Source organism: Ipomoea triloba, chromosome 6 (genome assembly GCF_003576645.1).
Source record: "Ipomoea triloba cultivar NCNSP0323 chromosome 6, ASM357664v1".
NCBI classification, from domain to species: domain Eukaryota; kingdom Viridiplantae; phylum Streptophyta; class Magnoliopsida; order Solanales; family Convolvulaceae; genus Ipomoea; species Ipomoea triloba.
Window position 1 is genome coordinate 25,609,530 of NC_044921.1, and position 24,604 is coordinate 25,634,133.

The 24,604-nt window shown below is 36.2% G+C and overlaps 4 protein-coding genes across 6 annotated transcripts; 1 reads left to right on the top strand and 3 right to left on the bottom strand.

The window, feature by feature from the left end:
- The first annotated feature begins 1,786 nt into the window (after positions 1-1,786).
- On the top strand, positions 1,787-5,188 carry LOC116021885 (inactive TPR repeat-containing thioredoxin TTL3-like). The gene is made up of 5 exons (XM_031262398.1): positions 1,787-2,761; positions 3,159-3,354; positions 3,448-3,620; positions 4,274-4,610; positions 4,843-5,188. The coding sequence occupies exons 1-5, from the start codon at positions 1,950-1,952 to the stop codon at positions 5,020-5,022; spliced, it is 1,698 nt and encodes a 565-aa protein (XP_031118258.1). The 5' UTR covers positions 1,787-1,949; the 3' UTR covers positions 5,023-5,188.
- Positions 5,189-5,207: 19 nt separating this feature from the next.
- LOC116021886 (probable trehalose-phosphate phosphatase H) lies at positions 5,208-8,053 on the bottom strand. Of its 2 annotated transcripts, none has more exons than XM_031262400.1 (10): positions 7,886-8,053; positions 7,511-7,716; positions 7,249-7,389; positions 6,996-7,067; positions 6,776-6,868; positions 6,504-6,560; positions 6,193-6,294; positions 5,972-6,049; positions 5,638-5,871; positions 5,208-5,412 (listed from the first exon to the last, which is right to left on the bottom strand). In XM_031262400.1, exons 2-10 carry the CDS (start codon positions 7,703-7,705, stop codon positions 5,356-5,358), a joined length of 1,029 nt encoding a protein of 342 aa, XP_031118260.1. In that variant the 5' UTR covers positions 7,706-7,716; positions 7,886-8,053; the 3' UTR covers positions 5,208-5,355. The 2 variants fall into 2 exon arrangements, with proteins under 2 accessions (XP_031118260.1, XP_031118259.1); XM_031262399.1 differs by having other exon boundaries at positions 7,249-7,392.
- A 5,866-nt stretch (positions 8,054-13,919) lies between these two features.
- Positions 13,920-15,691, bottom strand: LOC116021887 (ethylene-responsive transcription factor RAP2-4). The gene has a single exon (XM_031262401.1). It carries the CDS (start codon positions 15,242-15,244, stop codon positions 14,264-14,266), a length of 981 nt encoding a protein of 326 aa, XP_031118261.1. The 5' UTR covers positions 15,245-15,691; the 3' UTR covers positions 13,920-14,263.
- A 2,142-nt stretch (positions 15,692-17,833) lies between these two features.
- LOC116022393 (uncharacterized WD repeat-containing protein C2A9.03-like) lies at positions 17,834-23,436 on the bottom strand. 2 transcript variants are annotated; one of them, XM_031263105.1, is made up of 10 exons: positions 23,110-23,436; positions 22,734-22,878; positions 22,462-22,629; positions 22,053-22,139; positions 19,512-19,646; positions 19,315-19,425; positions 19,130-19,221; positions 18,940-19,045; positions 18,756-18,842; positions 17,834-18,562 (listed from the first exon to the last, which is right to left on the bottom strand). In XM_031263105.1, the coding sequence occupies exons 2-10, from the start codon at positions 22,857-22,859 to the stop codon at positions 18,152-18,154; spliced, it is 1,323 nt and encodes a 440-aa protein (XP_031118965.1). In that variant the 5' UTR covers positions 22,860-22,878; positions 23,110-23,436; the 3' UTR covers positions 17,834-18,151. The 2 variants fall into 2 exon arrangements, with proteins under 2 accessions (XP_031118965.1, XP_031118964.1); XM_031263104.1 differs by having other exon boundaries at positions 22,734-22,910.
- Positions 23,437-24,604: the final 1,168 nt, after the last annotated feature.

Here is a 24,604-nt window from a genome sequence, read left to right on the forward strand (position 1 = left end):
CATCATCCAGTGGGAGTGTAAACTGGGACACCGGGTCAATAAAAAATAGATAGACTTTTCAAAAATAATGACTTTCCCTTTCTTTTGGGGAAAATCATTTTCCACTATAGCAGCCAATCACCTGCCACCACCACCACCCACCACCACGACTATCCCATCTGACCACCAGTCCTCCACCACCACTATCATTGTATATTTTAAATATTTAAAATTATTTTAATTTGTATATTTTAAATATTTAAAATTAAAAATAATTATACTCATTCCCCAGAAAATGAACCAAACACAGTAAGATAATTTTCCAGATACTTTTAAAATTCAGAAGTTTCGTCATTATTACTGTGCTAGAAAAATTACATTTTTCAATCACTATGGTTTGACATGGATGGGTAGAATGAATCAAATGATTCACTTTGGTTTTGTCGCTATTTATGATTGATGTTGAGATTACAAAAAGAGAGGGGTTGTTACGTTGAGGGGATGGCAAAAAGAAGCTAAGCCGGCCGGCACCACCGACGACTATGTTATTTATAAATCTATGCACAAAACATATTAATTATAGCAGGCCAAGAATATAATGCAAATGACACAAGGAAATGTTAAGTTCATAAGCCAACAAAAAACATCATCCATCATAAATGTATGCCTTTCTCGTACGTAGCGGTATTGACCATATGCCACATTTGCTCAATCATCCGACACCTTAAATTATTTGGCATCCTAATTGTCCTCTTTTCACTTTCAACTCCCCCTTGTTAACGGTCATAATCAAACATTCTAGATCATAGTTAACGTTTTTTGGGGTATCTAGAAATCTAAGAATACTGAGAGTTAATAAAATAGTCTATATTTAGTTCGTTAGAAGTTTTAAATTTGAACCAAAATTTAAGAACTCCTCACTGTTTTATTGAGGTTGGTGGAGGTGGACGTGTCTTAAATGCACTTCCATTCTTTTTTGTCCTGAGTAATATTCGAATACTGCATCTTGAGACTGCTATAGCAAAGCAATGCTTTTAAGTTATTTTGAGTTGATTGATCAGTTGAGCTGTGCTTTTGAGAGCAGTAGAAAGGTAAATGGTTTGGGCTTATACAACTAATAAGGAGTTACTTATTCAGAAGATTATAATGTGAGTTAAATTATATAAAGAAAAAGAAGTCTTACAACCTAAAGAAATTTAACAATTTATATGAATTTTTAAAAAGTATATTTTAGTTACCTGAAATTGTAGTGTAAGTGATACAATTAATGCAATTGTAACGTCAAAAGATCATTTAAAAAAGTTTAAAATTAGAATAACAAATTCGATTTTTTGTATACTGCACTGCATCTTACGGGATGGAATTAATCTAGCAAACCTAATTATCAACAAAAAATCTAGAAAGAAATAGTGGGAATCAAATTACAACTCAATAAGGATGCCTAATTTCATGCACACTTTACACTAAAGCATTACCCTAGATTTATAAAATGGCATTAAAAAGATTCAACAAGTGGTGAAAGTTTTGATCATGATGGGCATTGACCCTACTTGTTTTGGCATCAGAGAAAGCTGTGAATAGTTAATGACAGTTAAATAACAAAGTAACCCGTATTACACCAATCATAATACAGCTTTCTTGATAGGATTTTGAATTGATTATTTTAGGATTATGGTTTAATTTCTCCTATTTGTCTTCTTTTGCAATCTTTTGGCCTGCCGCTAGCGGCAAAAGAGATAAAGTTGGTTTCTTGGAAGTCACTCTTGGGGTTCAAATGGAGTATAAATAATACAATCCACATTACATTGCTTATATTAGCACCATTATTATATCACATTCTAAGAAATTCCTGATCGAAATCCTTAATTTTTTGGTGTTTGGTCGTGTTTTGCGTTGGTGGGTACGAGGAAAAAAGATTAGAGCTTGTTGGGGAGTAGTTTTCTTGGGCGTTCTTGAAATTCCGGCGAGGGATGGCGTCGGCGGCAGCGGAAGAGTGGTCGGTGCAGAATGAAATGGGCTGTGGTCTAGTCGGAGCGTTGTTCCAACGCGCCGGCGGATCAAAGCCAAGCAAGTCTCCGCCGTCGCCACGGGCTCCGGCCGCCAAGAACCAAATCACGGTGGACGCCCGGAGGCGGCGGAGCAGCTCGGAGATTAACCAAAGGAGTTCAAACGGCTGCGGCGGCGGCGATCACCGGCAAAGAACTCCGAGGACAACCACAATGCCGCCGCCGCAAGCGGCGAACTTAGCATACACGCAGAGGCTTAGAAGGGAGCCGACGTTCACCTCAAGTGAACTGAGCGTCAACATTGTAGGCCACAGAAAATCAAGCGCCGCCGCCTGCGGTTTATACCGCGCTTCCGCCGGAAACGTGATGCTCACGCGCCACCAGGGAAATCTGAACCAAAAACCATCAAAACAGAAAGAGAGCTTGAACGGGAAAGTGTTAGGGAGCCATCTCGGCGCCGCCGCCGTGATGGGCAACATTTTCCGGCAGCCAACGTTAAGAACTGTGCTTACTGGTTTCAGCAAAAGTATGGATCCTGACGTTGTGAAATCTATGGGAAATGAACACTACCGGCAAGGAAGATACGAGGAAGCATTGAATTTATACAGTGAAGCCATTGCCATAAATCCCAGAAATCCATGTTATCACAGCAACAAAAGTGCAGCTTTAATGGCGCTTTCCCGCCCCATTGAAGCTGTTTTTGAATGCAGAGAAGCCATCCGCTTAGACCCTTTTTACCATAACGCCCAATACCGCCTAGCAAATCTATATTTCAGGTACCAAAAACCTTTTTTTCTTTCATTAACCAGAAAACCCGCAATCACTATCCTGTGTACTAGGTAAATCTAGCCTCGTGACTGTTACACTATGTCGGTCAAAATTCAGGTCCAGCACCAGGAAATTGTTGGGCGAAAGACGGTAAAAGGTCAAATCCATTCATGCCGGCCTCTAGAAAATGTGCTGGTATAAGGAAATAAAATTATGTTTTCACTAGTGACTATAACTTTTGGTGTAGTGATAAGATTGATCTTAAAAAGTGATCCTAGTTAACAAAGGATCACAAAGAAGTAAAACAGGCTAGATTGCTCATAGGTGATAGATTCAAATCAAAAAGTCTAATAAACTAGAAATTTGAGTTCAAGATCAAATTATATTGTTCTGCAATTTTGGCAGGTTGGGAGAAGCAGAGAAAGCTGTGAGCCATTACGAACAATCGGGGCGAAAAGCCGAGGGTAAGGACATTGATCAAGCTAAAGCTCTAAGCAAAATTCTTGCGAGTTGCAGTGAAGCTCAAAGAGTTAAAGACTGGGCAGCATTGCTTAAGCAGAGCCAAAGTGCATTGTCTTTGGGTTCAGATTCATCTCCTCAGGTTAAACCAAGAATGCTGATATGATTTCTTTACTTTTTTACTGCAAATTACATTGTTGAATCTGTGGATTAATCAGTCTTTATCCATGTAAAGATCTTAGCAATGAAAGCTGAAGCCTTGGTGAAACTCCAGAGACATGAAGAAGCATACACTGCACTTGTGAAATGGCCAGCTTTTGATACAGAGCAATGTACCTCCCTTTTTGGCTCAGCAAAAACTGCATATTTCTTAGGAGTTAAAGCTCAAGTCCTCATGGCTATTGGAAGGTAAAAAATTCAACAAATTTTCATCCAAAATTCTACCCAAAATCCTATTTTTTTTGGGTGACAAGAACCGCAAGTTCACAGCCACTATTTAAGGATGTATACCAGATAATTCCCTTAGTGGGTACTGGGTAAACCAACCTAGTAGGCTGCCTATAGCTGACCGACTCAAACCAATAAGTAAATTCGACCTTGTTACCTTAGTCGCTAATCTAGATTATCAATAGCTGACTAGGTTAAACTAAGAAGACTAATACCACTTCTAATGAAAATCAAATTTGAAATTTTGTATTTATCAACCATCAATTTGACTAGCTTGACTAAAGTTATACATCTGTTTTTTTTTGGGTGACAAGAACGGCAACCATTATTTGAGGGTATATACCAGATAATCCCATCTTGTTACCTTGGTGGGTAAAACAACCTAGTAGGCTATCTATAGTTGACCGGATTTGACCAATAAGTAAATCTGGTCTTGTTACCTTGATCTAGCATAGATTATTCATAGTTGATTAGGTCAAAATAAAAAGATCTCTATTTAAAATTTTATAATTACCAACCATTAATTTGACAAACTTGACTAAGATTATAGGTAGAATCCTGTTTATTACACTCGTGCGAACCAGGTGACAACAATTGTTGTTGGGTTGCTGCAGGTTTGAGGATGCTGTGAGTGGTGCTAAGCAAGCAGCGTTGTTGGACCGAAGCAGCGAACAAAATGCGGCGTTGCTGGTGAAGAAAATGGCGGCGGTGGCGGCGGCGAGATCGAGCGCAAATGATCTTTTCAAGGCTTCAAAGTTTGCAGAAGCGGCGGCCATGAACACTCAGGGATTAGGACACGATCCATGCAATTCAGTTCTGCTGTATAACAGAGCAGCTTGCAGGTTCAAGCTGGGATTGTTCGAGAAGGCGCTTGAGGATTGCACCGCCGCGCTTAATCTCCGGCCGTCGTACCGAAAGGCAAGAACACGGCGAGCTGACTGTAATGTTAAGGTGAGAATTGAATTAAAAACCTTTTTTTTTTTTAGTTTTTAATATTATTGACTCTATTAGTACCTAGGTACTTTCTCAACCTATTGAAACTGTTCCCACACTGAAATTCTAACCTGAGACCTCTTATTTGAGAAGTCACAACTATGCGGCTGAATTGAAAACTTTAATTTGCTGATATTAAAATTTTCTTTATTATATTGTTAATTGGTTTATGTTTATGGGTTGAGTTTAGTTGGAGAGATGGGAGGCTGCGATTCAAGATTGCGAGGTGTTGATCCAAGAAACGCCGGGAGATGAGGCGGTCAGGCGGCTGTTCACGGCGGCGAAACAGCGGCTGGACCGGCAGCGACAGGAGGATTACGGCCATAGGTTGCAACTACGGCCCCGCTCCGACCTGGTTTTGGTCTCTTAGCACCTAACAATTTATATATATATTGTCAAAAATTTTTGTGTTCGATTATCATTTATTTAATTAATTTAGATTGATTAATTAAGAGTGTAAACTAATAGTTGAATTAGGCATTTATGCTTATATAATTCAACAAAATGGAGTGAAAGAAAAGAAAATTACAGGATTATATATGAATGAATATAATATAGCAAGATAGTAATAATCATTATTTTCTTTTCTAGTCCCCTGCATTGTAGATAAAATTTTCAGGGTAAATTTTTTTTTTTTTTTTGAGGGATTTTGAAAATGCCAAAAGTCTTGTCGGCCTCCTAGCCTATGCAACATCTTTAATCTTTAGGAAAGATCAGATTTTGTGGTCCACTCTACCAAACGCCTCAAGAACTGCATAACCTGCCATATAAACAATTATGCTAATATTATTATTTTCTCTAAAAAAAAGTAATAAAAAATAATAATAATCTTCTCAAAAAAAATAATAATAATAGATGTAATATTAGTATATAAGCATTTGGGGATTTGTCTTCTCTGCTAGTCTATAATGCAAGATTAGTACTTAGTAGCGTAATATATGGATGCTATGTGGAATTTTTGTTAAAATATACAGTATATACTTGCCTCGGATGGTTCTTGTAAAGAATATGAAGCGCTGGTTTCTTTAGGAATTCTGGATACTAAGATTCCAAAACCTTGCCTTCTTTGTCGGAGGACCTTAAATGCATCCTCGTCGGTCCGATCGTCGCCGATGTAGACCGGCAAAACATCATCGGAGTTTGCGTAACCCAACGATTCCAACAAAAATTCCAGTGCCTTGCCTTTGTCCCACTTTATGATAGGACGAACTTCCAAAACCTTAGTTTTAAATAATAATAATAATAATAAATTAGTGAATTTATACTAATTATTTATCTTAATTATTGTCAAAATTAAAAATTTTAAAAATCATATGTACCTTTCTTCCCTGACATAATCGAAGCTCTGGATATCCCTTGAGCACAGATTTTACTTGTTCACCAAGCTCATTCCAGTTCTGAATCAGTAAAAAAAAATTAAATATTATTTTTTTCTAATAAATAAATAAATACGTTAGTACTATACAAAAAAAATAATGAGTGTTTCAAAAGAAATATTATACAAAAATAGAATTGATATTAAAGAAAAAATAAAAAAGACCTTTTCTTCAACGCAACGATAATGCACTGATAAGCAAAACTTATTGTTCTCTACTTTAGCTCCTGGGATTGATTTAGTTTTCCCCAATAAAGCTTTATACACCTGAAAATGATAAAATAATTTTAGATTTTTCTATGGTACCAATTATACTAATTAACAGTACCAAGTATCGTAATGTATACTATATTCAATTGTACTACATATTATTAGTTCAAGTACAAATTATAATCGGTAAACCAACAAATAATAAAATATAATTATATTTAATATTATCTACAAATTTTTTGATAAATTTTAATACAATTACCAACCTCATCAATCATTGGTAAAAATTCTGTTGCAGGTTGGCATAGAATACAAGTATTGCCCTGAAAATTTACAAATAACATTAATGAGAAATATTGTTAGTATAATTAGTATTTTCGCACATGCGTTTGAGGTGTATTGCATAGAATGGATTTGTGTAATTAACATAAAAGTTTGTCACATTTATTGAGCTCACAAATTATTTTAACCTTTTTTTTTTAGTATTCCAACAGTTTTAATTTGTAGAAAAAGTGATTGATTAGTTAGTAATGTTTACCCTTTCATAGTTGTGTCCTTTGACTGGTCCCTTGATGTCCATGCCATGGCTTCCAGCATAGTAAAGCTCTGATAGTTTTACGAATTTGTAAACCTGAAAATACACGCAAACATCACTACAACAAATATTATATTAACTATTCGAGGGTGTGTACATACTCTTCTAAAAAATCATGTATAACAAGCTCTAGTGTTTGACCGAATAATGCAAGTGTATATACCTTAGATCTGCACCTTCCAGTGACTATTGCTGTGGGGAAATGCTTTGCAACATCTCTCACTGCTTCCCTCATCTAAAATATATACAAAATTAATTCGAGAATGTGCATTGGAATAAAAATGAAATAACAACGAAAATGGGTTGTCTGGAGTTGAAATGGCCCGATCGAGTTCATAAACATGAGGTCAAGAGCCTAAACTCGATTCGATCAATCAAGATTAGTTTCATATGATCTGATAGAATACTAGACTCACCTCTTTGGTCATGAAAGCTTTATCAGGGTCCTCAACAATGGGAGAAAGGGTGCCATCGTAGTCCAGAAACATTACTATTTGTTTCCCTTTAGAAGCTTCGGCTATGCGATCAAACATCCTCAAAGCAGACGGATAACGAAGCTGCTTCAATCCATCCCGACACGACAACAACATCGTAACATAAAACACATCAAAATTAATTAACTAAAAAACCGCATCTATTAAGTGACATAGTATATCATTTCTGAACATAGAAACTTACAGCCCAAGAATTGTTATAATAATCCTCGGACGATGTCTGGGTCGGCGACGAATCCCTCATGGTGTCCAGCAATGTCGGGTCGAGCACGGCGGTCGCCGGAACGGCAATCGCCACCAGGTCGAGGCAGCGACGGCGGGGGTCTGGTTTTTTATCAGACGACAGAACTACTGCCACATTATTGTGGGTATTAGTCATATCTTCTTGATCTGAATACAATACAATAGCATTGGTTATTCAGTGGGAATATATATATAAAGCTAAGTGGCATCCATGAAATTGCATGTGAAAGTACAGGAAAGAACAATGATGTCTCCGTACAGAAAGTCAAGACAAACATTATAAGTAATTGGGAAAAGAATATGAAATGTAAGTTACCTCGAAATGTCTAGGAAGTGAAATGGGGATTGGTTGTCAAAGACTTTAATTTGGGTTGGTTTTGAAGGGGGGAAAATCAAGAAAGTTGGTAATGGCGTATTAATGTTATTGTACGTGCAAATTGGGAATGGGAAATGGGAATGGAAAAAAAAAACAGACGAAATTAAAGAAAAGTAGACTGAGTAACAAGTGGTCAGGGGAAGGGGTGTGTTAGTCAATTTATAAGTTTTTTTTTTGAAACATTAGTTAATTTATAAGTTAGTAGTCACAGAGCAGATTAGAGGAAGCATCCCTCCATTCTCCTAATTAACCACTTTTCATAGCTTTCAAATTAACTACTTTCATTCATAATATAATCTCCAACTCTTTATTACGGCGGCATAGACTTAGCTCATTAATTCAATATGCAATATTTAGGGCAAGAGACCAAGATTCAAAACTTAGCAGCAGCAGTATGTGTGGGGATTATGCCTAAAATTCCTTATGCACACGGACAATTTAGCCATATCTGCTGAGCCAACATACTCAGCTCCCAAATGCTATGTCGGATCGGAGTGTGGGAGGCTTTTGGAATTGTTGATTGAGGATTCAACTTTTGGGGCAAGCTAAGAGGGCTTTCACTATCTTTTTTTATAGAGTCAGGAAATTAAGTAAATTACGAGATGCTTGTACATATTCACGACAAGGCTAATTTTGTACTCTACACCTAATAATCTCGAGAGCTTTCATAATCATTTATTAAAATCTCTATAGATGAAGTAAATCATGGGAAGTGACACTTGACCTTTTACCTATTAGCTTGTGTTCTCTCTTTTGCGGGTAAGAAAATAGAATTTGCATGTAAGTAATATTAATAGAGACTGCGTGCGTGCATGTGCAGTGTAACTTATTATCATATATATTTACATGGATGCATTTATAAAATTAAAAAAAGCAAGTTGCATATATACTAGCTACACTTACACTTTAATAATTGAGTTTGCACGCGAGCTTTATAAAATTTACAAAATGAGTTGATAATGTAAATTATTAATCAACTTGATGTATGTACGATTTAAATGTTTGAACATTAAAGATGCAATATTACTAATAGTGAATTCCTTAGTACATATAAGTGCATTTTTGCAAGTTTTAAGTTGGGAAGTTTTATATATATATATATATATATATATATATATATATATATAGTTATTCAATTTAAACTTTTCATGAAATATGCATGCTCAAGTTGATGGTAGTGGGGTACCCATTTGTTTGATGCTATGAAAAAAAAAAAAAAAAAACCCATGGTAAGTAAATGAGAGATAAGAGATCGATATTTATTTGTTTTTTTCTCGACTCCTTTCTTTTTAATGTTAGATTTTTGGGGATTAGGATTTAAAAGGTGGTGGTGTATGCCAATCATTATACCATTGCATAGATGATGTTCTCATTTACTTGTTAGATGAATTACTGAAATACGCTACATTTTTATTCTACTAAAAATATATTGATTTTAATATATTAAAGGTTATTTTTTTAAGGTACATTGTTGAGTAATGTTAGTACATTATTTGGTATACTATCAAATAATAAACCTTCAGTACTAAAATATAATGTACCTTCAATAAAATAATTTGCTAGTGTATGCCCTAGAGATCGATGGAGGAAGTAAATCCCAGATGTGCCTCAACTGGTCGTCTATTGATCTTAGTAGGATTTGAACTATATATACACCATGCAGATATTACAAAAGCAAAATTTATGAACTTATTTTGAATTAATTCACTAATTGAGGTATATCTTGGGACACCTCTTCATGAATTTCAATGGTTGCATGCTTGCTTGATTATTGGCACATAGAAAAGACAAAACCAATTAAGGTGGGCTAGGGTGGTATTTAGTACCTCATACAATAATGTAAATAATGTTGGGGCTGGCATGGGTGTAGTACCACTAGCTCCAGTCTGAACTACACCCCACAACCATAGCATACATTAAGGAGAGGAAGACAGCTCTTTAGCTCCATCGCAATAATGTGGGTTAGTGGTTACTCCTCCATATCAGTAAGGTAGTACATTTTTTGTTTTATTTGAAAGTAAATTTCTTGCTGTATATAGCCTGTAAATAGTACCCTGACTGAGACTCGAAGCATGACCTTCCATTTAGGAGAATTAGTCAATGCCACTAGATCACAAGATCATCGAGTTATTAGTGATGTATTATTTTCGAATTGAAGAAATTAAATTTAATAGTAGAGTTGCTTGAATTGGGCGGTGTACAAGTGGATGTGTGTCATTTTCACAGTGAAAATTATATTTTGGGATGGTGCCAACGTTGTCAATTTCCAACATTGTAAAGGACTACGTACGAAACGGGCATGCATCCCATCCATCTGATAATGCCAACACTGTACTCTATTCAATTCCCCCATCGCCCCTTGAAATTTGCTGTTAAACCAGGGGCAGGCCAGGCCAGGCCAGTGGCCCTATCGCCAGCATGAACAGTTCAGTTAGCCACAGAGGTAAAATTTAAAAAAAAAAAATTAGGGATCAAATCTCAATAATTACTGTAAAAGCAACCCCTCAAAGTGAGGGACTCCTTGTGCTTAGTATGTTCTAAGTTACCATGATTTACATCGTTCCAGATGCTCTATTAGGTCAGCCGGGTCGTGAGGACCATTAGGGTTGGGAATTCAACCTTTAGGGAAGGAAGATGAATGCTTAATCGTATTATATGCGTCACGTATAAGTCATGTTAAATATTACACAATTTAAAGAAGGTACAAAAATCTATATATGTGTGTTCTTTGAATCTAAAAAGGAAAAGAATAAAGTGAACCCAGAAAAATGATTAATTCTGGCAGATATTTTTTGCAACACCGTATTAGAGTAGGAAAACTATAAAGAAAAAAGAATCAGAATACACAAACTTTCTAAAGTTGGTTGGCACCACAGTGCATATATGTCCAAAGGAACCAAACGAGTTGTAGAAAGATGAAAGCCATGGAATATAAATATATAATCTTATAACATTTGCTGAAAATTAAAAATGAAAAATGCATGTATGGACCGACGGTGTATGTTTGTTTAATTTGCGTATTATTATAAGAAAAGTATATTCCAATGATGGTGAAGCGTTACCGTGTACTTTACACTTGGCCAACATGTAACATAGACTATGACCTTAATTACCTGAGTCTTTTGTTATATTTTCTTAGTCTCTAAGGAATTTAGACCACAAAGATTCTTTCACACCATCTACTTGTAAAATTCTTAGCATGCATCCATTGTAATGAAGAATTCTCGAGTCCCAAAATGAGTGATTGAGTAGATGGAACACAATTTTCGTATGTAATTGTTACGTGTTTGATTCTTATCAACACTCTCTCAGTCAATTCCGTCACATAAGATCTTCATAGTGATCGAAATTTACCTTTCTTGGGTGGTTAGCAGTATTGTCCTATCAGAATTAGAGACTAAAACTCAAACTCACACTAACTCAAATATTTAGGGATGAGAGAGCAAAGAAAGCCGAGAATGATTTCTTTTCCTAGTAATAACAACCTCGCAAATTATTATTCATATTTCTTAATTAAAAAAACTAAGGTCACAACACATTCTTATACAATTTTTTCTTTATATGGCACCTGATATCGATCTCAACCACTCTGAGATTAGCTTGGACTCAGTTTGAGTCACGCTAGTAGAGTTCAACTCTTACATACTCAAATGAAAGCATGGCTCAGAACTCTTTAACATGACATATCATGTACAAAAATAAGTCGCGCTACTAGTAGAGTTCAACTCTTACATACTCAAGTGATGGCTTGGAACTCTTTAACATGACATATCATGTACAAAAGTTAGTTCAAGAGAAAAGTTTAACCCCATATGGATTAACCAAACATTTTCTTAAGAATTTATGCGAGAAGCATAATTAATAAATTAGCATTTTGGTTAATTAATTAAACATGTGTTTTAGAGATGGTCAAAATATGTGATTTATGAAGATTGGAGATGCTATATATGTTATTATGGTCATAAAGAGTTAGGTTTGAATCTTTGATTTTGGGGATTTTTGGAACCAAATTGGGAATAACTTATAGCTCAAGAAACTCTAGCTTACTTGTGCTTCCAATCCCGGCCTTGCTAACTTGGAGCATCTCTATATTTGGTTGAAAACCTAACCTAAATTAATGTTTTTGAATCTTACACGTTTTCACATGTCTACAAACTTATTAGCTTATAATATCAACCCTACATTTTCTTGTTGTTTTCTATTCCCTTGTTACATATTGTAATTTAATTAATAGTATACACTCATTAAATTATGTGTATAACAATGTCATATAATTATAATAGTTTTAATTTGTGGTTTGCAATATCTAAAAGATTGCACCAAAATCTCGAGGAATCTTATTTTCATATTCTAGATTCGCTGGAAGATGTTCATTGTGGGATGTGTCTAAATGTGACCCACAAGTTCTCCAAATGATGGACATTGGTATATGCAATAAGGCCAATTACGTACATTTTCTTGGTTAGAATCAAACATTGCATCCTATAACTCTGTAGTATTTGAAGTATAGTGGACATGTTTAAATTCAATTACACTATTCAACACGTATAAAACAATTTGGAATTGAAATATTTATAGGCACTAATATAATGAGCTCTTTGTAATAACTGGCACGCCGAAGTGTATCTGTGATTTATCTGTTTCACAAAAATTTAGAGTAGAGTTTGTGTAATAGGTGATTCTAGAGCGTAGATCTTAGGTATATGGAATTTAAAACCTTTGAAATTGAGGTACAACTTCTAAGAATATTTATTTCAAATCACTTATAATATTCTATGAACATTTATACAATGAACTTTCGAAGCAATTACAATGGACATTCATAACAAGTTATGTCAACTCAAGTGTCCACCGGGGCACCGACTTTCCACTGTCCGAATAATTTGGTCCCACACTATTTAATGTACAAAGTTACGGCCAAATGGGCCTATGACCAAATTTGGACTCTGCATATTTTGTGTGGCAGAGACTAATCATGTGTGGCATATTTAGTGCAGTTGTAGGCTATTTACTCAAGGGCGAGGGTTTACCCGATGCAATTTACCTATCATGTGTTGTTTGTAAACTATTACCTAAGAATGGGCTTACAAAATGCACACTTTTAAATAATGCTAGCTCGTGAACATTGTCCTCGGCGAAGTCTTAAACCTCCCCTTCCCCTTCCCCTAACATTTTTGAAGAGACCCAAACCCTTGAACAATGCAAGCGGTCCTTATCATATTTAAAGGGTGTTTAGTAAATAGATGTTAACTGATTACGTTACTGAGTTTGACTAGTTTATAAAATTAGTCGATTCTAGAAAGATATCTAGTAAATTAACTGTTAGTTAATAGTTTATTACAAAATGACTTTCTTAAAAAACTGATGAAAAAACTTCTTTGACTAACTTTTTAAATTTTAACGTTTTGGTGCATAAGCGGTTACAAACAGTTAATTAACCAAACACTTATATTAATTGTTTAACCAAACCAAACAGGTACTAGTTATCAAATAAACCAAAATTGATTAATAAACTAACTATGTTACAAAACAAAAACTTAATATTGTATATAGCTGCTTGGATTATCATTTTCTTATAATTGTTTAACCTTTAGACATTAATGAATAGTAAGATCATTGAAAAATTACCAAGCTTATATCTAAAGTGTTTTTCAAGCCTTTCATTTTTGTCCTTAATCTTCACAAGAAAAGTCAACACATGGTTAGAAAACTCATATCATTCAAATTCAAATAAAACCAATGATATTATTGTTATTATTAATATTATTTAAAATCTATTTAGTTTTTAAATTTTAAAATTAACTCAAAGTATGAAGAATCCAACTCCAAAGTAGACGACAAACTCTCCTCTTGGATGTCACCCTGCATCTAATGTTTAAAATTTTATTGAAATTGAACTTATTTATTTTAATTTTTTTTACAATTATTTGCAATTTATTTGTTGTCATAATAATAGAAAAAAAAAAGAAGCATAGAATAGCAAACTGAACAATTATTATAACACCGAAATTCATATTAAAATACAATATAGACAACAACCTAAACACAAATTCTACCAAAAAAAAAAAACATAAAATTCACTGGTCTAGCCAAGACAAAAACCACTGGCTAGCCAGTTGAGGATCTTCCTAGTAATAACAATAACTACAAGGACTGACTCCATAATAATCAACATGCTAAGGCCTTCCCTGCAATTTTCAAAAATTTCTTGCAGCCGGCCCCACCCTACACCAATCATCACGTGACCACATGTGACTTGGACCACTCCTTTTTTTCCTTAAAATAAAGAAAAACTAAAAATATATAATAAAAGACTAATTATAGAGATGCCCAATCAATCTCATGAGATGGATATTTTTGCAGCTCCGAGAACATGTCCCACGTGGACTCTTCGTCCGTGAAATCCGGAAACGTTAGATCCGAAACGGGAGATGACCCGCCCGAACCGGAATCCGACCCGCTCGATCCAGAATCCGATCCGGAGCTTTCGGGTCCGGCTTCGGCTGGCACGCTGCTCTTGTCATCCTCCACGGCTTCTTCCTTGGGCTTTTGCGGCGGAGCCGCCGGCTTGGACTTCTTGGAGTCGAGGCTCTTGTTCTCAGCCAAGCTCTGGCAGATGGCTTGCAGCTTGGCGTCGACGTTGGAGTGGAGCGGCTTGTACTCGCCGAAGTCGCCGCCGATGAGGGAGCCGTTGTGGCGGAGATTAGGAAAGTTGAGCCGAGCCGTATCGCCTCGGAGCTTATACGCCGCCTTGTCGTAAGCCAGCGCCGCCTCCTCAGCCGTATCAAACGTCCCCAGCCAGAGCCGGGTCCGGTTCTTGGGCAAACGGATCTCAGCCACCCATTTCCCCCAGTGGCGCTGCCTCACCCCTCTGTACAGCTTCGTCGGCTTCGGCGGCGCGCTAGCCGCCACCTTCATCGGCACCGGCCTCGGCGCCAAAAAGCTCAAATTCCGGCGCGGCTGCTGCGGCCACTGGCTCTGAAACGGCGCGGAGCCCATCATTTGTTGCGCCTGCAGATTAATTTGGGTCTGAATCTGACGGACTTGTAACGGCGTCAACGGGTTAAGCCCGATAAAGCCCGACTGCCCAACCCCACAGCCCGAATAACCATTAAACCCCCCATAAGATCCATAAAACACATCAGAAGAAGAAGAAGAGAAAGAAGGCGACGGAGACGGAGACGAAGATGCACTGATAAAAGGCTCAAGTGCATCCATGAGATCTCCACTGCCATTAAAAGGCTCTGAAGAATGAAAATCTACACCTAAACTACTCCACATATCAATAGTGGTAGCCATTTTTAACCAAAAATCAAATTCCAACAAAAAAAACAAGAAAATCAAAAGAGGGTCTTCAAATAACAACCCTTTTTGTTATAAAAATCAAACCTTTGAGGGACAACTAATAAGCCCTCGTGCAGATCAGATCAGATGAAGAAAAAACTAAAAAGACAAAAAAAAAAAATTTAAAAGAAAACAGATCTCGATTCTGAAAACACCTGACTGTTTTTCCAAAAAAAGCAGATGATTTGCAGAAAGGGATCAAAGAAGCGGGGGATTCAGAGAGGGGGGAAGGATTTAGAGAAGAAAATTTAGAGAAAAATCAGAGAAATTTTTCAAGAAAATGATTTTGTTGTGTTAGTGAAGTGTGTGCGAGTGTGAGGAAAAACCAACACACTGTATATCTATATATCTCAGCCTCACCTTTTGTGGGTTTTATCTCTTCATTTGCTATGGCTTATATAGATCCTAAGAACATGTTTTTAGATTTTCTAAATCTTCTCCTTAATAGCCATTTTGTTTTCCTAATTTCACCTAATCTTGTGATGTCCGTCTAACCGGTTGACGCTAACGTCAACTGCCGTCACTCGGGGTGTGTAGACGTATGGCATAGTGACGGCTGTAAGGTTGCTGGACACGTGTCCATCTTGATCCACCCACCTGTCGGTTGCCTTGGCTCCCCGCGTCTTAGATTCTGTTGCGTTTTCGGACTAAACGCGTTCGCACTAGCTCCTCTTTTAGCCGTTACTTATTTTGTCATTTTCTTACCCCTTTCTTTTTTCTTTTTAAAATATGACCCCCAACAATTATATTAGGTTTTGATTAATAAAAAATTAAATTAGTACAAAAATAATTTATTAAAATATTAATACCACTTCTTGTCTTCCAAGTTTTTATTTTCAAAATCTTACTCAAAGATAGATGTCAAAGAATGGTAAAACATTTCTTATAGAATCGATTAAGGCCTCAGAGAGTTGCAAAACACTTTCTAACAGGATTTATTATTGCCTTATAATCTCAAAAAATGGCAAAGCAATCACACAAATGATAACAGTATTTTTTCATTATACTGAATAGACCCCAAATGACGACAAAGTACTCTCTCATGGCCCCAAATAGGATTTCAAATGGTGGCAAAGTGCTCCCTCATGGAACTGAGTAAGACCTCAAAGGAGTGATGAATTTTAAGGTAATTGTATTCCCAGATCTTAAACACAATAATTCGGATTAAGTTAAAAAAGACTAATATCATCTTATTCACACCTTATGGCCTTATGGGTCTCACGTCGTCTTCCAACTACAGTGACATTAACTCAATAATTTCCATTGTTAATATTACTATAATGTCGGTGGGGTAACTAATCGTGTCGACACGACTTATGCCGACTCCGAATTAGACTCCAAAAATTAATATAAAAACAAATATATTTAATTGATTGATAAGATTCAAACTCTTTTGTAAGAAAAACAAAAATAAATTAAATTAAATGAGGTTGATTGAATGAGACACAAAGCGAAAGGAGTTGATAATAGGAGTGCATTAAAAAAAATATGCGATAAGAAAGAATAATTAGATTGTGGGGAGGCGTTGCGGCCTCAGTGAAAGAATACCCACAAGATTTCGAATATTTTTATTTGACTGCCTTAGATTATAATATCTTCAACAGTGCCACCGCTAATCAAATTTACTTAATTACATTATTAATTTGCTTGTTTTTCAGTTGAGGCTTTAAATGACTATTTTTAGAGAATTTTTTGGATATATTATTTGGCACTGATCTTGACTTTAAGCGGAGGAAACCTCTAGATAACAATGACTTTTATGCTACCCTTACATTAATTAATTACTTCAAGATTTCTTCTTCTTGTTTTTTTATGTAAATCACATAATGGATGCATTTTTTACTAAAAAAAAATGATAGAAACCCTTCAAACAAAAGCTAAGAATCAAATTGGTGGGGTTGGAAATGGACCCCATGAAAATTGAAAAATACAAGATGAGCAATGAAGTTGGTCAAACTATTAATTTGATAACCACAACGTTTAAAGTTAGACTCTTAGTAGAAGCAACTTCAAAGTTAGACTCTTAATAGAAGCAATTTATTAGTCTTCTATTAGCCAGCTATGGACAACTTAAACTGGTTTATCTCTTTGTGATTCTTTGTCAAATGCCCGAATCACAGGGCGGGATTTACTAGATGTACATATTATTGGGCAGTGACTGCAAGTTTCTCTCGTCATCCAAAAAAAGGCTCCATAACATGACAACATCAAGGATGAGACTCAAACATGTAACATTCTATTTGGAGATGTCACAACGATGTCATCAAACCACAAAGTCCTTTACGGGGTTTATTAAACAAAGATTGAAATTATTATGGAATGTGCATATTGGTAGTGCTTCCCAATTTAGTTTGCATATCTTTGATGAATTCCCGAGAGAGCCCGACAGATGTTGTGAGAGTTCTTACAGCTAAATTGGTTTATTATTATTGGGGTTAACGGCCACCCACACACGGATGTATTGATTGGTGGGAGCAAAGAAACGTTCTGGACACGTCCTTAATTAATATAGTGGTTGAGATGGAGATATGAAGAGGCATGTGGTGCTCGCTGAAATGGTCAAACCCCATAGTGTACGTGACCCATACAGAAATAGATTTAAAGTAGGCAACTTTTGGAGTGTGCGTAAAGTATGTGTACAGATATGGTTGGTGGCCTTTCAACAACAGTTGGAGCCACTTGTAAGTGATGTGCTCCCTTCCCTCACAAGGGCCACAAAACCTTAAGATTGGGCAAGTTTTTCTTTGGTTTTGTGGCGTACACTGATGAGAGATTGGTTGCGTGAAAGACTAGGGGATTTGAACAAATGGCAACGTTGATAATAACATGTTGAAAGCCTGAAACGGCTGAAAGGAATGTGGATTAGAGGAGGTCTAGATAGGTGTTATAGTTTCTGGGTTTGAACTCTAATAAGCTTCCGTATGTTCTGTCTGAGATTCCGATGAACAGAGCTTCAGTGTCCGGGGTGAAGGAGATCCCGGCGATTTCACCGAACAGGTCGATCTCCTGGCAGGTGAAATAGTCGGATTGGGTGTCGAATATGTGCACGAAATCGGCTGGTTCGGCCATGGCTAAGAACTGCCCGTCTGGACTGAATTGGATTGCACGGATTGCGCCCATTCTTCCATTGAGAATGGCCAAAGATCGTGACAGGTTCCTCACGTCCCATAATCTGCAAGTGGTGTCTTGGTTCCCGGTGGCGAAAATTCGGCCATTTGGGTGCCAGGCCGATGCACATGAATAGTCTAGGTGACCTTTAAGGTTGGCAATTACCTGTAAAGGTGAAGTCTTAGCAAATGTTGAATGGCATGTCACTTTTTTTGTAGTGGTACTGACTCTATTACAATGTAGTATCTGTTCAGATATACTTTCTCAACCTGTCACCAGTGCTCGATGTCAAGACCTCCCATTTGGGAGAGTCTGGCGAATGGCATGTCAATTTGAAATGAAAGCAACGTATACTAACCTTTCCTGATTGAGCATCAGCAAGTAGACAATCGGGATCGTCTCCAACTACAGTAAGCATTTTACCGTCTGGGCTGGCAGAGATATTCTGTGACAGAATATGAACCAATCCGTAGAAGTAATTATTAGGATTCAAAATGTGTATTATAGATAAAGAAACAAATACAATATAGTGACATACTCACATTCACAGACCAAGGGAATGTGAAACAATTAAGACAGGCGAAGTTGTTGGCATCAAATACTCTAACTTGAGCATCATTATTTGCAGCCATAACCTGCACCGAGCCACTGAAAAGAATTGAGCCATTTCTCTTCGTTAGTCATTGTCCTTTTGGGTGATAAAATCCGAGGAATATAAACAAGGAACTTTACTTTGGTGCATGGCAAATGTCCACCGTGTTAGTTATAGCGTTCTCCCCCGCTGTAAGTTTAATGCAAAAGGAAACGCCAGGTTTGTTTAGGTGCTACAAATTGCAAGAAACCACAAGATTAGCACAAGAATAGCCCGAGTACGTCTGACCTATGTCCCATTTGTGAATTTCTCCTAATCTTCATACCTTGCAGATGAGCTCTCCTTGAAAACCACCTGCCACCATTAGATTGTCTTTAATGGTCATGGAGCACAGCTGCACTCTCGAGGGTGTTTGGCCCACAGATCCAGGGTATTTCTGAGCATAGCAGTCAAATTTTTAGTGCCGGAAAGGGTGAGAACACTGAGTTTATGTTAGGAAAAAACAAACGATCTTCAACTTACCATCGTTGGCTCAAGTGATCTAGCCATATTAACCACTTCCTTTCCTCTTCTGAGAAGAGAAGACCAGTGCATGAAAGAGTAGTCTTGCACCAAATAAACATCATGTTTTGATGTTGACGACAAGAGGTTCCTTAGCTGTAACCAAAGAAACCCACCTTGTCAGGAACAGCAGATAAATCATATAAAAAAAACAAAAGACTACAGCAATAGCCCTTAACAAGCCATCTGTCTTGTTGGAAGCACTGGGTACAAAAATCTAAATAGAAGCTTAAATGATTATGCAAAATGTTAGTGAAAATCCCTGGTACTAGAGTCAGAACTAAAAATATGAGATTGATCCCGACAGAAATGAACCCCAAATTCTTGATTGCAACAAAATAGGGCTTAGTTACTTCTATGTCATGTCCACTTGGATAAAAAAAAAATGTTCCATACTAACAATGAATTGTCAAAAAGAATTTCAAACTGAGAGAGAACAGAAATTGCTGACTGGGTCAAGTAATTAAAGTCAGAATAGAAATCAGAGTATACATAGAGGAGCATCTCAAGTTATAGGCTGGGAACAGCACTTTTAATCAAGATAAGGAGTAATAGAAAAATGCTATGGCATCCCAGAACTTAAAAGATAAGGAAACAAACAGAATGCAAATGGAATGCACAATGTCAATTCAAACTTAAGAGAAATGAAAGAAGAGAATAGATTGTATGTAGGACAATATTTAAAGAGATCACTTGATATCTCCCAGAAAAATGAAAACAACAATTTTGAGCTAGGCTGGCAATGAGATTGCAAAAAATGCCTTTGAAAATCTTATACATTTTCCCCATCATACCATATAGAAAATGTTCCTTAAATGCGCCAGCCATGCTGCTCAGATATAAACTGCCATCATGCTTCTAAAGCTGAAATGTGTATATATATGAAATAGCAATTCCTCGAGATATTGGTTAATAACAACAATAACAAAAGGAATGAAACCTAGCTCATCCCAGACTACATTATAACTTAGACTTTCCCTCAGAATGAGAAATAAGTGATAAGAATCACTAAATCCAGTACTGTTAATCCAAGATAATGCATTAAGATTCAGTCAGCCAAGATAACTATAGAATTGTAGCATCATTGGAACTATACATCCAATAAGAATGATAAATGCAGTGTTGACTGACTGAGAAGTAAAACTAAAACAATTAAAGGCTCCAACTATTGACATAGGACAGTACTTTGTCCCTCCATCTTACCAACTATATTGTAAACAATTCTTAGATTCCTCCCGGCATAGACAATATTTAAAACTGATGGCAGTAGATACCAATTTAATTTTGAGACTGAGTTTAAGTTGTAAAACAGGTGGGGATTTGAAAGTCAAGATGCAAGTAATCTCATCTATGTTCTACACTAGTATCTAAATAGGTCCATAGAAAGCCAAGTTATGTACTTCACCTAAGCTTCTAATTCCAATAACTTGGCTTATAAAGACATCAACTTGTGATGCAACTTACTTGCTAGTATTTGGGACTGTACCTTCCTGAGCAAAGTGCTTGTAATAAAATAAATAATCATACTAAACAGAGTGTAAAGTGCTTATGATCTGCAGAAAAAGTACTGAGTTAATACAAGTCCCAGTTCATAGTTACTTGAACCGGGCACAGAAGAGTACTTAGATAAAGAAATAAAATATAAATGAATTAGTTCCAGGTAAGAAGTAGATTGGTACCCTTGCAAATTTGTAGCTTCAAAAAAATAATGTAAATATCATTTAATGGTCAGTGCTATTGGAAACAACAAAATAGCAGAAAGCTCACTCAACAGATGGATCAATTATTAAGACACATTTAGTCAAATTGAGTCCAGAAATAGTATAATGATGAAAGCTTTTGGGATAGAATAACCAACGAAAATATCAAAATTGGACCTAAGTAAATTCACCATCTTTGAGGCCACAAGAAGCATCATCTGAAAATACTGGCCTCTGACAAAATTATTTCTGGAACTGCTAAGGGACAAGTTAGCAGTAAATAAGGCTAAACTTTGAATTCAAAAGTATCATAGCACACAAAACTTCATGCCTCCAAGAATGATAACTGCACAAAGTTAGTAGTATAAATAAATAAAAAAATCCATAAGGCTTAATTAGAAAAACAGCACCTGCAAAACTATTATTATTGGCATTTTAAAAGGAGGAAAAGAGGGAAGGGGTTAACAACATGCTAACAATGATAAGTCAAAGAAACCAATAATGTGTAAGAAGCTAATACTAAATGATACTAATGGAGGCAGGGATCATGCCTAACTGGTTGAAATGTAAAAGGCTACATGAATTAGCCCCACAGACAACATAGTAAAATCTGGAATCAACATATTTTCACATAATCAATTTTGTTGATTAAATAATATCAATTTTCCAATCCATTCCTTACCACAGTTCATTCCATTTAATATTTTGTGATTGCAAAATACTAAATATAGCATTATGGTTTATCACACAATACTTGGAAGGCAAAGGAACTCATCGAGTACAAGCTGAGTATTTATTTCACCTGAAAGTGCACAATTGTTGGTTTGACAAGCCTTGTGTTGAACTGGAAGTCAAAGAAACTATGCCCTTTCACCACTTCCTTGTAGTCCTGGAATCACATAGGCATGTTTAGTCTCATGAAAGAAAATTCCAACTCAAACTCCAAAGTCCAAACAGAAAACAGAATGGAAGTCAATCACTATTGCCTAAAAATGAAGGTTTGATTTAGAACAAGGCAAGCACGATGCAAACAGAGGAACTCTTGGAGAAAGGGGTACAAAAAGATGAATCACTGCCCCCTATACCTCAACTACACTAAGTAACAAAATATTTTTTTTATAATTAAAAACTTTAGAATAAAAAAGCATTCATTGTACTTCTAAGAAAAGCTTTACAAGGACAACACCAAGACTTCCACAGTAGAATCAAACCTTTTTAAGCTCCTCTCGAGAGCGCGAGAGGCTTTCATAGTTTTTGTATTGTTTCAACCTCGTTTCACGGTAATTCTCTCTGGTAAAATTGAAACGTTCCCACGGAATACCTTGGATATCCTTGCCATGTCTGGCTTCAAGAGCACATGTATCGGTCACCGGATTACTCTGTAAATACAACATCGCTGAAATCATCAGTCTAAACACTAAACAAATGTAAAGGACCAAAACAAGATCTTAATATCAACTTCCATACTTTTCGTTGACATTACCGTTTCAAAATCATCCTCAAAGTCAGAATCTCCAAAGTCCTCATCAACAGGCCTTCGAGATTCGACCGTTCTGTCTTGAAATGGACTGTCATCAAAACCAGAGACGTTATGGTAGTGATCAACCATGGACTCGTGCTCGCGGCTCCTATGAGTTTGCGCCATTGTCCGGAAATAACACTAAAAATATGTAATAAAGCTTTATTCATATTCATATTTATATTTTTTTTTTAAAAAAACGGACTAGCATACAAACAGAAAAATCTAATCTGATTTAGCAAATATTCATAGTAGAAACAATTAGCCAGATAGAAAATGCTCAAAATTCCAGCAAAACAAAAATAAAAAACTAAATCGACGAATACGAATTTGAACTAACCTTGAAAAAACCGAAGCGAGCTAACGAAGGCTTTGAAGTTACGGAGAATTGAGGCTTTGAAACTAAGTAACTAACGCCAAGTAAAGAGAGACAGAGTATGAACGTTCGCAGGGACGGTTCAGAGAATAACCGATCGGAAAACAACGCCGACTCCTTGGAAATGGATCGCCGGAATCGAAGATTTGGACTACGAAGACGGATGCCAGTAGCAAACAGAGAGCTCCAGCTGAACTCCGGCCAAAAAACTGCTCGCCGCCGGTGAAGTACAGACCGTAATTATAGCGGTAAATCCTTGCGTGGAAGTTGGAGTGCGCGGTACACCCATATGGAAACCGAGACAATAATTAATTAATCCGCGGGACCCACTCAAAGTGTAACGCTCAACTGAAAAAGGCGCAACTTTTACTTTTTACCGCTCTCATTTCACTCCACCTTTAACGTTGTTTATGTTGATTATTGGTAAAAAGTCTAGTAAAAAAAATTGGTTGCAAATAAATTTTTTTATTTTAAATATAATGAAATGACAAATTATTGTTGGCCCACAATATGTAGGTCCTACTGCTAGCTCAATGATGTGATGTGGACCTTCTAGTCACCACGTGGCTATGAATAAATGGTAGGGCTGCCACATCGTTTTCTTTAAAGGGTTTTTTTCCATAACATTTTCTTATTAAATTTTCAAAGGTAAGAGGGATATGATGATTTTTTTTTTTTCAAAATTTTCAAGGTGGTGATGATTTTTAATATTAAAACTAGCGGTGGCACGCGCGATGCGCGTAGTATAATGCCCAATAAAGATCGAATAAATACAATGATATTAAAAAATATGTTAAAATTTAAATTCTTTGGTATTTATTTTGTAATTTTTTTTGTTTAAATTTGAATTTAATTAAGAGGTCAAGAGTGTTATTTCAATAGTTATGTACGATATAAATATAAAGAGCTAGTTTATTTTTGTCAAACGGAGATTCATACATACAAGTTTATTGATAATAAATAGAGTTGTAGCATTTATATATACAAGTTTATTAAAATTGTAGTTCATTCTCCTACATCATTGTTAGTGTCCTACTTTGGGTTTTTTTTCGTACAGTTTCTAAAACAAACATAGAAACTTGTGTTTTTGGTTGTTCATATCTCATATTCAAATAAATGTACTAACATGTAATGCTTTTATTTCTTTAAATAAAGTTAGTTGTGTTGCACGAAAGAAAACATAAACAATTTGAAATGAAGACTTATACATGCATTTAAATTCTTGTCCATCTCAATAAAAAAAAAAGTTGTGTCAAATTGCATCAATGTATAATAAAAAATATAAAAGTACGAATCGAACATGTACAAAATGATCTCCAAATGTTTCGTTTCATTCAGCTTCGATAAATTCCTAAATCACGTGAAAAAGCATTTAACATAGTTTGAGTTTTTGCTTGTAAACAAATTTGCATATTAAACAAACTAAACATAAGTAGTGCTAATAGTCTACCTCGTCTAA

Excerpts from the sequence above, each read along its gene's own strand:
- LOC116021885 (XM_031262398.1), top strand. The coding sequence starts at position 1,950 with ATGGCGTCGGCGGCAGCGGAAGAGTGGTCGGTGCAGAATGAAATGGGC. Across the intron at positions 3,355-3,447 it reads GTTCAGATTCATCTCCTCAG|ATCTTAGCAATGAAAGCTGA; the intron begins GTTAAACCAAGA and ends ATCCATGTAAAG. Across the intron at positions 4,611-4,842 it reads GAGCTGACTGTAATGTTAAG|TTGGAGAGATGGGAGGCTGC; the intron begins GTGAGAATTGAA and ends GGTTGAGTTTAG.
- LOC116021886 (XM_031262399.1), bottom strand. The coding sequence starts at position 7,705 with ATGACTAATACCCACAATAATGTGGCAGTAGTTCTGTCGTCTGATAAA. Across the intron at positions 7,393-7,510 it reads ATTATAACAATTCTTGGGCT|CAGCTTCGTTATCCGTCTGC; the intron begins GTAAGTTTCTAT and ends GATGGATTGAAG. Across the intron at positions 6,869-6,995 it reads CTGGAAGGTGCAGATCTAAG|GTTTACAAATTCGTAAAACT; the intron begins GTATATACACTT and ends GTGTATTTTCAG.
- LOC116021887 (XM_031262401.1), bottom strand. The coding sequence starts at position 15,244 with ATGGCTACCACTATTGATATGTGGAGTAGTTTAGGTGTAGATTTTCAT.
- LOC116022393 (XM_031263104.1), bottom strand. The coding sequence starts at position 22,895 with ATGGCGCAAACTCATAGGAGCCGCGAGCACGAGTCCATGGTTGATCAC. Across the intron at positions 18,843-18,939 it reads CATTCCCTTGGTCTGTGAAT|AATATCTCTGCCAGCCCAGA; the intron begins GTGAGTATGTCA and ends ATTCTGTCACAG. Across the intron at positions 18,563-18,755 it reads CTGATGCTCAATCAGGAAAG|GTAATTGCCAACCTTAAAGG; the intron begins GTTAGTATACGT and ends TCACCTTTACAG.